Here is a 13,422-nt window from a genome sequence, read left to right as displayed (position 1 = left end):
ACAATATATATGGGCACCATATATTTTGCAATATACATAGCAACTGCATCAGTGATCGCTTTCCACCAGGCCCCATTCTTATCATACCGCACACAGTAAATGTTTGTAAGACAAATAAATATGAAATATATATATTTTCATGCTTTTCTCTTGCAGTTACATTGTATATAAAAATATACAATTTTGAATACAGAAATATTAAATGATTTAAGCAACTGAAACGATCTGCCAGCAGGTGTCGGCAAGACACTGATTTAATTACTGAATCATATCATTCATTTGATTAGTTCGAACCGCTGGTTCATTCAGAATAAAGCAAATTGCTGTGTTTATGAATCATTTCACTAGATTCGTGTAAAAACACACGTTCATTCATAAACAAAACACCGCTGTGTTTTAGTGGAGATGCGCAGCGGCTCAGCTGTGACTTGTTTCAGACTACTTTTGATGATGAAATATAGCAAAATCAGGCAATAGTGTTATTGTCAGACAATGTAAGTCACTTAATAACAACTTCTTGATTATTTAACTGTTGTATTAAATCTCATTTACAAACTCCCTTAAAAATTATTATAAGCTGTCACTCATCTTGGTTCGCAATATCACAAAGCTCTATTATAATCAACGAACGCTCGCTATACTGTACAATCAGTCTCTTATTTACACTCTCTCTACACTTTAATCAGTCTCTTATTTACACTCTCTCTACACTTTATTTATGAAACAATTCGTGAGATATGTCCGTGATACATTACTCTACCTTTGATTACGTACCTTTGAAGCTCCCCTGAGCGCAAACACAAATATGCTGATCGGGTCCGGCTAACTTGCTAGCACGCAGCTAATCATATCCCTTTAGTGTATATATATATATATATATATATATATATATATATATATATATATATATATAATTAATTAGTGTATTTCTAAGTGTCTAACGTTTTGTAATATTTTTATTAAATCGCGATTATCGCGATTCCTCGATTTCAAAAAAATAAAATCATGACAAAACATTAAATTCGAATTATTCGATAAAATCAGAAAAATCGCCCAGTCCTATAAACAATAGAAAATAATAGTTGAATTTTAAAAAATGACAGCGTTCAAAAGGTTACATACGCTTGATTCTTACTGCATTGTTACCTGAATGATTTTTGTTTTGTGACAGTTGTTCATGAGTCTCTTGTTTGTCCTGAACATTTAAACTGCCTGCTGTTTTTGTGTATTTGAACCCTTTCCAACAATGACTGTATGATTTTGAGATCCATCTTTTCACAATTTTTTTTCGAAAATTGATGCATTAAGAGCCAGAGATTGAAAACTTTTGAAAACAGAAAGTGTACAAGATGTGTACATTTTTCTTATTTTCCCTAAATATCATATTGTTTTCATTTAGTACTGCCCTTCAGAAGCTACAAAAGATACTTACATGTTTCCCAGAATACAAACTAAGTTAAATTTACCCTGATATTCAAATTCCAAAAGTTTTCACCCCCTGGCTCTTAATGCATCGTGTTTCCTTCTAGAGCATCAGTGAGCGTTTGAACCTTCTGTAGTAGTTGCATATGAGTCCCTCAGTTGTTCTCAGTGTAAAAAGATGGATCTCAAAATCATACAGTCATTGTTGGAAAGGGTTCAAATACACAAAAATGCTGAAAAACCAAAGAATCTGGGGGACCTGAAATTTTTTTCTGCAGAACAGCAGGCAGTTTAACTGTTAAGGACAATGAAGGGACACATGGACAACTATAAAACTAAACAAACATCATTCAGGTAACAACACAGTATTAAGAATAATCCCTCTTATTTTGGTAAAATAATTAACATTTAACAGATTCTGCAAGAATCTTTATATATACTGTATATAATTTTGTGATTATATTATCAAATCACAAGAATACAATGATTTATGGCAAAACAGGGCTGCACAAAGGGCACATAGGGCTGTTTTTTTAAAAATAAATATTCCAGTTAAAGTTCTTCAATGAATTGTGCAGCCATTGCAGGTTTGTAAATAAGTACACAATCTCAGAACTGTGCTATTCCTTTAAAGAAAATCATGACGTGTAAAAAGTAACGATGAATGACAGACGAGGGGGTGAGTGTGATTTTAGCCGGAGGTCCTGCCCAGGGCACAGATGACTGCATTTTGTTTTCCATCCTACAATGCTTGTGTGTGTGAGACACAGATTGCGGTGTGTGAAAGTGGTCAAGCGTGTAAGAGTTCTCCATTACACACATCTGTATGTATGATGGTGTGTGTGTGTGTGTGTGCTCAAGTTAATGTCTCTAATGACCCGTAACATATGTGTGTGTCTGTGTGTGTTTGTGCATTTGTGTGGGAGGAAACAGTTTTCATCATTTTCCTGCAGTCCTGTATCACCGCATTTGATGCAAGATTGCCTCTCTCTCCCTCTCTCTCTCTCTCTCCATTGCATCATTCAGGTGGGCGATAGAGTTGATTAGCTCAGTATCTGGTTAGATGGGCAGCACTTCAGCTTTTGATAAAAGCATTCTCACATGCATGAAACCAGACCTGAAGTATGAGACTTTGGATCGGCTACTTTGGGAATAGTATACTATTCATATTACACTACTGTATGCAGGATGTACACTGCATACAAGCATGCAATGCAAATTAACTACCTGGATGACCTACGACATTTGGCAAAATGTCCAGTATACAACAGAGTACTGCAGTATGCAGTGCACTGAGCACTGTATCCCACAATGCAGTGCAATGCACTCAACCAGACCTTCCATTTCCAGTGTGACAAATCAAGCGAGTATTATCAGCTGCAATGTTTTATAACTTTTTCTGGCCTCATTACTTGAACAGACTGCCAGGAGTTAAGATGACTTCATTGAAAATTGAATTAAAAATGTAAAAAAATGAAACTGGTATCCACTTAATGTAATATGCCGCATTAAAGTCATATACGAATGATCTTATTTGCAAAATGAGCGCATATGAAAAACCCCAATTTTTGTAATTACCAGGAAGAAAGTCAGCTAGAGGCATGTTACTTTAAAAATAATTGCAGAAACAAATTGTTATTGGTTATGAAGTAATTGTGAATGTTTTCTGTATTATTTTAATTTGTACACATTGTGTGTATCATAAGTGGCTAAAAACATTAAAGTTTGCCCAAAATTTGTTTTTTGAAGCAACGGGCTTATTTGACTAAATATTTCCCACCATTCTTTGTGGTAGAATGCATGACAAAGCATCATTTAGAGTTGAAGTCAAAAGTTTACTCACACCTTGCAGAATCTGCAAAATGTTAACTAATTTACCAAAATATAAGAGGGATTATACAAAATGCAAGTTATTTTTATTTACTTTTGACCTGAATAAGATATTTCACATAAAAGATGTTTACATATAGTCCATAAGAGAAAATTGTTTTCAACAATGACTGTATGAATTTGAGATCCATCTTTTCACACTGCGGACAACTGAGGGACTACAACTACTATAGAAGGTTCAAACACTCACTGATGCTTTAGAAGGAAACACGACGCATTAAGAGCCGGGGGTGTAAACTTTTGAACAGAATAAAGACGTGTACCTTTTTTTTATTTTGCCTACCTATCTTATTTTTCACCCCCGGCTCTTAATGCATTGTTTCCTTCTGGAGCATCAGTGAGCATTTGAACCTTCTGTAATAGTTGTATATGAGTCCCTTAGTTATCCTCAGTGTGAAAAGATGGATCTCAAAATCATAGAGACATTGTTGGAAAGGGTTCAAATACACAAAAATGCTTAAAAACCTGTGGGAGAATCTGTGGGACCTGAAGGATTTTTCTGAAGAACATCAGGCAGTTTAATTGTTCAGGACAAGAGACACATGAACAACTATTAAAAAAACAAAAAACAAAAAAAAAACGCTGTGGACCATTCAGGTAACAACACAGTATTAAGAATCAAGTGTATGTAAACTTTTGAACGGGGTAATTTTAATAAATTCAACTATTATTTTCTCTTGTGAACTATATGTAAACGTCTTTTATGAAAAATATCTTATTCAGGTCAATACTAAATAAAAATAACATGCATTTTGTATGATCAAAATTAACATTTTGCAGATTCTGCAAGGTATATGTAAATTTTTACATTTTTGCAACAAAATCATTTAAACAAACACAATCACATCATAATTATGATTTCCAAACTCATAAGCAGGAACATCCCAAGAGGATCAAACATGCATGTAATGAGGTCATGTGACAAAGTTAATGAACGGGAGAAACCGCAATGCGCAATATGACGGCTCTAGTTTGCTTTCTAAATAAAAGAGTCATTTGGCCACCGCAGCTGCCATTAGAAGCTCTGGTTCCCATAGAAACCTAAGACTCACATGCATTTAGAACTGCACATGCGCACTGGTGTGACCGATATGAAAAATATGCTTTCTCAATGCTGTTTATGTCATGTCAAGGTTTTTGTTCATGTTTTCAGTTCAGGTATCTAGTCATGTCTTTTACTTTGGTTTCAGTCATGTTTCCTGATTCATGTCATGTGACCTCCTGTTCCAGCTTGTTGACATGTTTTCATTGGCTCATTGTCTTTTCTCATTATTAGCTCTGTTCTCTCACTAGTTCATGTTCATCTGTCTTGTTATCTTGTTTAGCAGTTCTGTTTTGTCATTGATTAACAGAGACTTGGAAGCCAGAGTATTAAGACGTATATGGATTCATATAATGTAAATGATGTCTCTTGCAGAAATATGTAGCAAAAAACCTATGAAAGATTTACTTAATTTTTAAAATCCACATCGCTTCATACATATTTTGGACTATGGAGGCACCATTATTTCGATAACGTCAAAAGGCTGACCTCTGTGTGCTACTGGTGCTACCTGTTGCTATTTTTACCGCAACAAAACTTGGAATACACAATTTGGAAAATAAAATACTGATACAATGACCATGATGGACATGATGGCATGTTTACATCCTGCCAGAATGGCATCTAGCGTTTCTTGTTTCTGCCATTTGTAAGCTCTTTCAGCAGCTGTGGTCTACTAAAAGCCTCAAAGGCATCAGGGCTAAAGTGGAGAGAACAAAGACATGGGTCTTAAAAAATTGTATTCGTCCACAGGCATCTTCCCATTCTTTTCTCCTCTTCTTATTGCTAGGAAAGCAGTGAAGACTTACATCGCTTCTCTTGTTGCCCTTCAACTGAAAATTACAACCAAATGCCATACAATGTGGCATCATATCAGTATTTTATTTTCTGAGTTGTTGCGGTAAAAATAGCAACAGGTAGCACCAGTAGCTCACCAAATGTGCAAACATTCAATCGAATTCAATCATCGTCGTGTATTGAAGCACTTATTGTTCCATGCTAGGTCATTGTTTTTGTCTAGTCTAACTCATAGCTCATGGTTATATTTAGTTTCTCATCTAAGATTAAGTTCAGAGTTTATGTTTTGGATAAAATCCATTGTATCTTCCCAACACTGAACACTGGTCCATAGTATTACCATGGTTTCTAGGATATTTACAAGTATATTTACAAGTTTTTTTCTGACCATGGTAGTATGATAATTCTGTTGTTTTAGATATGATACCATAGCAAAACTATGATATCTTGGAGAAACATCTAAATAATTATGCCAAGTATGCTATCTTCCCAACATTAGACACTGGTACCACAGTATTACCATGGTTTCTAGGACAAACACTACCAGTCAAATGTTTTTAGACAGTAACAGTTTTTAAAGCATCCTTGCTTAAAGAAAAGTTTCTATAATTCTAAAATAAAGAATAATTATACTGACTCCAACCCTTTAAATGGTATAGTGCATAATGTTACAATAGCTTTTTATTTCAGATAAATGCTGATCTGTGGATCTTTCTATTCATAAAGAATCATGAAATAATGTACTGTTTGTGTACTCAATATTGATGATAAGAATAATAATAATCAGCATATTATAATGATTTCTGAAGGATCATGTGACACTGAAGATTTAAGTAATGATGCTGAAAATTTAGCTTATTATTTTAAAATATATTCAATTACAAAGCAGTTATTTTAAATAGTAAAAAAAATATTTCACAATATTACTGCTTTTGCTGTATTTTGGATCAAATAAATGCAGGCTTGGTGAGCAGAAGAGACTTCTTTAAAAACAATGAAAATTTTACTGTTCAAAAACTTTTGACTGGTAGTGTATACAAGTATCAAGGTAATACCATTGTATTCTTTGATGTTTCTTGGAGTAAAGTGTAAATAATTATACAAAGCATACAATCTTGTTTTTTCTGGAAACAATACAATAGTAAAACCTTTTGGACATGGGACCAAAAAACATTTAAATAATTATGCCAAGCATCCCATTTAACGCTATTGGTTTGCATTGATTATAACTGCTTTTTAATGGATTAATACTTTTAAACCAAGTATTATAAACTTCCTTGGCCTGCATGAATTATATTTTTATGCTTTTAATGCCTTTTTAATGCTATTTTAGCATTGAAAACAACATTCATTAGACAAGCTACACTTCATTGCTTATTTAAAATATGCTACTTAAATGCCAGAGATTTCTCCATTCATATATAAGAATTGGTCTTGCATGCCTGAAGTAGCTGCCTGAAGTAGCTTTTTTTCTCCAAGTATGATATTATAAACTTCCTTGGTTTGATTAGAATTTCAGTAATGTGCACATACTATTTTCACACTGTATTTTTTTAAATATAGTTGGCAATATACTACTGTGCAGTATGCAGTACACTAAAATTCCATTCCGAACACTGCCTGATCATTTGCCCCTGTGTGCGAGAGAAAGAGATTGCTGGGACGCAAGCGCATGCACATCCATCCATCTATCTGCTGTCAAGTGCCTAATTCCCCGTCTCTCCCACTTCTCATCCTCCGCACTTTTCACACATTCCCCCTCTCTTTTCTTTCACCTGCTCTCGTTTCATTTATCGCCCGGCTCATGTCAACACTCTCTCTTAGTTTCAGTGTCGGGCTTTAACATCCCGTTCATGTTGCGTGTCGGCGCTCGGCAGGAGGCATGCATGAATTAACACAGACGCAAAATCTGGAGAAAATCTCGATCTCTAAAGCCGTTTCGATAATGCCATGAAAGTGTGCAATAATATATTCCTGTTTCAAAACCTCTCCATTCCTAGGGGCCAAGAACACCTATTAGTACCAATCATAAAGAAAATACACTATAATGCAATTAGAATAATCTAGTCATTATTGTCGCATTACTACATTCCTTGAGGAGACAGATGGCAGTGAGGCGCATTCTGTCTCACGTAGAATGCAGCACATAATAACTTGTGGAAATGAGCAATTTCATCTCAAGCAATCTACTCGCTTACTCACTTTGTGTTTGTCTCAAGTGTGCCATCTTCCATGCACCACTTTTACTCTGTTACTCCCTAGAAAAATTAGCAAAAAGTGCTATAGTAGTAACATGTTTTTTTCTGAACTTGGTACTATGGTATGATATCTTGGAGCAACATCTAAATAATTATGGAATCTTATTTCACCTTCCCAAAATTGGACATAGGTACCTTAGTATTACCACTGTTACAGTATACCATGGTATTCTTTGAAGTTTCTTTGAGTAATATGTGCATAATTATCCCATGCACACCATCGTCTTGACTAAAAAACACCATGATATTATCATCAATGTTTTTGTATTACCCTGAATATGATACTATGATAATACTATGTTTTTTGGACATGGTACCATGGTAAAACTATGATTTCTTGGAGCAACAGCTAAATAATTATGCTAAGCACTACATCATCCCAGCATTGAACATTGGTACCATAGGTACCATATTTTATAGGACATATACAAGTATCATGGTAATACCATGGTATTCTTTAACATTTATTGGAGTAACATGTGAATTATTATCCAAAGCACACCATCTTATTTACTAAAAAACACTATGGTATTATCATCAATGATGATTTTCTATGATCTTTGGTATTTCAATGAATATGGTACTATGATAATACTATGTTTTTCTGGACTTGGTACCATGATAAAACTATGATTTCTAGAAGCAACAGCTAAATAATTACGCTAAGCACTCCATCTTCCTAGCAATGGACATTGGTATCATTGTATTACCATAGCTATTAAGATATATACAAGTATCGTGGTAATACCACGGTATTCTTTGAAGTTTCTTTGAATAATATGTGAATTATTATCCAAAGCACACCATCTGCTTCACTAAAAAAACATTATGGTATTATTATCATGAATATGGTACTATGGTACTAATATGAATATTAGCAACAGCTAAATAATTATGCTAAGAATTCCATCTTTCCAACATTGAACATTGGTACCATAGTATTACCATAGTTTTTAGGCTAGAACAAATACACAAGTATCATGGTAATACCACGGTATTCTTTGAAGTTAATTGGAGTAACATGTAAATAATTATCCCAAGCACACAATTTTCTTCACTAAAACATGATATTATCCTTACTACAGTACAGTAATGATATTACTATGTTTTTTTTTTCTGGACATGGTACTATAGTAAATCTTTTAGAGTTTTTTTTTTGGACATGGTACCAAGCAACATCCAAATTATCATGTTAAGAATCCCATCCTCCAAATATTAAACATTACCACACTATTACCACTAGTCTCACCATGGTAGACTAGAACACATACATATACCATGGCAATACCATGGTGTTCTTGCAGTACCATTTAAATAGTCATTTATAAATCTCAATTTTGGTGTCTTATAAATCTTACAAACACGTACTGTGGTTGTACCATAGTTAGGGTTGCAAAGGGGCGGAAAATTCTGGTATCTTTCCAAAAGTTCCCCAAAATTTCCCAAATTTTCAAAATGTTTCCAAAAAGTTATTTCTACTCAGATATTTCTACTCCTTAACCATAGTACTTCGATATTATGAGATGATAATACCATGGTACTTTGAAATATGCCATGGTACTAAAATGTATACTATAAATCAGTTCCATGATTATGTCATGCCTTTTTGAGCATGGTAGCATGTTTCTTGAAACCCAGTACAGTTTGACCTATACTGGAGTATATGTAAATTCCATGCAATTTATATCAAAGCACCATGGTGTTACCACCTGATACCATATCAAGGCTAACCCACTGTACTTTTTCCTCAAGGTTTCCACAAACCATCAGGCAGTTTCTCACTTCAGCTGTGTCCTCCTCATACCTTTCTCACCTTCACAGTGGCTGCTTTGCCTTCCTCGTACGCCAGTTATATCTGGACATGCTCTCACACAGACCTTCCCCAAAGCTTATTACCCGAGATACCTAACGGTTAATATTACATAAATGTGACACATATGCTGCACTATGATTATTTAATGCAGAATGGCATATGTTGCTAAATAATTACAGACGGCCACACTCCAGGGTTGAAGGGATAGCCCTTACAGTACACAACACACATCTCTCTCTCTGCCCAAACCACACTTGCTCACACAGCATGGTGTCCAAAACGTGCCTTCCCCTGTCTGCTTGTATTATCTTCCATAATCCAAACAAATTGCTCACATATATACAGGGAACAGATGCTTTTGGGTAGCTTTTCAGTATGCAGAGGCATCGCTGAGGTCTAATTAACCCCTCTCTCTGCTAACCGCCCACACTATACATCCACATACACATATCCCATCATCCAGCAATGCTGTAATGCCCACATCTTTACTGTTTGGCATTCTAATGGTTATTTTTTATTATATATTTATTGGAAAAACTGGAAATATAAAGATTTGGCTTTAAATACAGTGCATACATTGGTACATAGGCTAGTTATAATGGGTTTGCATAGTCTCCTAACGTATTTATGCACCATCATCACCACATGAAATATATAGTACTGCAATGTAACTTGTTTTTCTGCACTAACATTTAGCTTCAATGCCACTGGGATTTCTGGATGCGGTGCATCCCCTGTGTGCAGCCTTGTTTACAGTGTGTAACGCTGTACCAACGAATCGATAAACTGCTTCGGAATGATACACTAAAATACCCTCATAGGCCGTCTATACAAGGATGTGCGTGTCAGTGCACGAACTGACATTGCGAGCATCTCCGCGCATTTTCCCAGCATTTTCCCAGCATGACAAGAGTGCACTCGTGCAAGGTCTCGAGGCATTGCACATTTCACATCATTACACGCACAATCGATACGGTAACTCACGAGATCACCTCGTTATCCGAGCGCTTGTAGCTACCCGACAGACGCGCGCATTGACATTGGAGTAAAAGATGCGTATGGACGAGCGCAAGGAGATGCATAAAACAATGCAGGAATGCAATGCAAAAGCCACGCTACCTTTAAGTCGTCCTTTCGCTGTCATCCTCAAACTGCCAAAAATATTTCATTGGATCGAGATGTTAATCTCTCTCTCTTGCTCTCCACCCCCCTCTATCTGTCTCTCTCGGGTAACCTGGCACTGTATAACAGTTCATCCATCCGCCAGCAGGCGCACGCAGCCGTCGATGCGCTCCACAGATGTGGCAAGCCGTTTCGCATTTATTCTTTAAAGGGGTCATGAATTGAGAAACCAAAATTCCCTTTATCTTTTGACACATAAGACGTTACTGTATTATAAAAAACATCCTGTAAGTTTCAGAACTTAAAAACAACACATATTGAAGCCAATCTGCCAAAACGACAGCTTGCGGTATGTGCCACTCTATGATGTAATAGTGTGGCTAAACACTGCCTACGCAGAAGAAGATCAACATCACTGTGTGTTTAGCCCCACCCACAGTTTCACGCATATAGTTATGAGCATGTAGGGTTTACGAAAGAGGCGAACGCGGAAGTCTACGCAGAAACCAAACAATAAAGATGACTCTGAAGACAACAAGACAATGTGCAGTGTTTGCGTTGCCTTCATTCTGATCCCAACGTTAGGAAAGAGTGGATGAATTTTATTTTTAATGAGGATCCAGACCACGCCAGTCCTCTGTCCTTTGTTCACTTCATTTTACCACGAATTTGTTTACAGACAAGGCACAATTTGTTTTGTATTGAGTTGTTTATGCATTTTTTACCTACATCACAGCAGCATTCATCTATGAGGAATGTAGGTCGTCAAACATACACAACTATTAGCCAATCATAGTAGTAGGTGTTTATTTCTATAATCCACCACGTCTATTCAAACAGACTGTTCTGATAAGGGTGTATAAAAACAGGACAGAAAATAGCCTATTACTTCTAAATTATGATATGTAAAAATCTTGATAAAACAGTTTCTAAGACTTATGTGACTGCTGTTTAGTTTTAATTATTACACGTATACATGTAATATAGATTCTAGTACCAAATTACCAGTTCTAGTATTCCAATAGTGACTATATCTACACTGGAAAAATTGTGTAAAAATAATGTTCAGTCAGAAATTGCTAGCAAATTCACAAGTAATTACAAAAAAATGCAGATAATAACACTTTGAATTAAACATCCAGTTTTGAAGTAGAAACACTGGGTGAAAATAGTATTTTCTTTTAAAATACCCTCCACTAATTTATTTTATTTACATCTTCAAAAAAATATTTTTAGCAGTTTTTTTTTTTTTTCAGTTTTATTCTATATCTTATTAGATACTATAATCCTTTAAGTCACTACCCCAGTTGTTAGCAACATTCTTATTTCACTAGTTAACAACCTTTACTTTTATTTTTGAGATGACTGATTGAGATACTTTTGAGTGACTACACTATTAAAAAAAATAATACAGGTTCTTTATTGGCATCGATGGTTCTATAACGATCCTTGAAAATCCATGGAACCTTTCAAATGCAGAAAATGTTCTTTATAGTCAAAAAAGGTTCTTTAGATTTTTAAAATGTTATTCAAAATGGTTCTTTTAGAGACTGTTCACTGAAAGGTTCTTTGAGAAACGAAAATTAAATATTCTATGGCATCACTGCAAGCAAAAAAAACACCCTTTTGGAGCCTTTATTTTTAAGAGTGTAGTTGCTAAATTAAATGATACATTGAAAAAATGTGTAGAAACTATTTTCATTTAGAAAGTGGTACTAAATTTCACAATTACCTAGAAATTAACAAAAAAAACTTACTCTAATGATATTTTATTTACAGTGTAGTGTGTGAAAAAACAAGCACTTGTTACTAATCTGCTAACATAGAAAAATTTTAGTTTTAGGGAATAAATGTTAAACTGGCTTGCCATACCTCTCCTGCATCAGCATCGCTGAGCATATCATTCCATAGTGAACCTTAATGGGTTGCCAATCTCATATAATGGAAAGAGTTTTTTGGATGCAAACACACCATCTGAGGCATCCTTTGATTACTGATCAACCACTGATGCATGAGGTTTTCAAAAAATCTCTGATAAAAAGATCTTCCTTACAGCGCATCATCACAGAAACAGAATCATCGCGAATCATGCACACTCGCATATAACGTTGCGTGCTTAAATATGCTGAGTGTGATTAAAAAAGGTACACAACACAATGCACTTACATTTGATTACGCGGTCGGTAGGATTTAAACCCATGATGTCTGCGCTGGACATTCTCATGGGTTGTTGTAGATAACGGGTAAAGTGCGCCTACTCCTAACGGCTGAGCGTGCGGTCTTCGGTGCTGCGGGATGCGCGGGCTGCAGAAGCCGCATCACTTGGTGCGTCTCTCCTCCGTCCACCGTCGGTCAGGGGGGAAAATGTGTCGCAGTTGATCCGAGGAAACTGTTATGCTGGAGATGCTGGACTCTGCCTGGTGCCGTATGTGGGCGGATGGGTAGACAGATAGGTGGATGGATGGAGTGGCAGGAGGGGGGCTGGGAGACTTCTGTTCGGTTCAGGGTATCCTCAGCGCGTTGCAGCACCACCCCGACATGGCGAAGACAGGAACTCCCACGCTCTGGCTTGCAGGGACTGCCTCATACTGCCATCACGCGGAGGCTGATTCGGGGTTTCCCTGCGCACGAGATGAGAGGGAGCGTGCGCGCCCGGCCTTGTTGCTGCTTTATTGACGTCAGTCTTTTTAATGCTTCATGGCGTAGAAAGTCAGAAGGCGGCGTAGAAATCTGACTGTACTATAAATTCTGCAAGCATCACACCATATCTATCTATCTATCTATCTATCTATCTATCTATCTATCTATCTATCTATCTATCTATCTATCTATCTATCTATCTATCTATCTATCTATTGTACAAATACCGTTTTGGAATGCTGCTTCATTAACATAATTACGAAACAAATGTATTTGGCCACATCACCACGGTAATACCATTGACTTTTCACTTGTACCAAGGTAATACAATGTTATTCTTTTAAATACCATAGAGTAGCATGTAAATAATTCATGATAGTCCTTCAAGTAATAATATCACCACAATACAGTAGTTTTTAAATACATCCTCTGGTCCT

The 13,422-nt window shown here is 36.0% G+C and overlaps 1 protein-coding gene across 3 annotated transcripts in view; it reads right to left on the bottom strand.

Annotated features, from left to right (window-relative positions):
* Positions 1–12,913, bottom strand: part of ppp3cb (protein phosphatase 3, catalytic subunit, beta isozyme) — a 62,962-nt gene extending 50,049 nt beyond the window's left edge. For 2 of the 3 annotated variants that reach the window (XM_073820404.1, XM_073820406.1), the window contains exon 1: positions 12,512–12,913. In XM_073820404.1, the coding sequence (XP_073676505.1) occupies positions 12,512–12,569 (58 nt within the window). In that variant the 5' untranslated portion in view covers positions 12,570–12,913. Of the gene's footprint in view, positions 1–10,342; positions 10,455–12,511 lie in introns of those variants that run through there. The other variant, XM_073820405.1, reaches the window with a different exon arrangement.
* Positions 12,914–13,422: the final 509 nt, after the last annotated feature.

The sequence above is a fragment of the Garra rufa genome, chromosome 16 (assembly GCF_049309525.1).
Source record: "Garra rufa chromosome 16, GarRuf1.0, whole genome shotgun sequence".
Lineage (NCBI taxonomy): Eukaryota > Metazoa > Chordata > Actinopteri > Cypriniformes > Cyprinidae > Garra > Garra rufa.
Note: the sequence above shows the minus strand (reverse complement) of the source record. Positions and strands in the feature narration are given on the sequence as shown.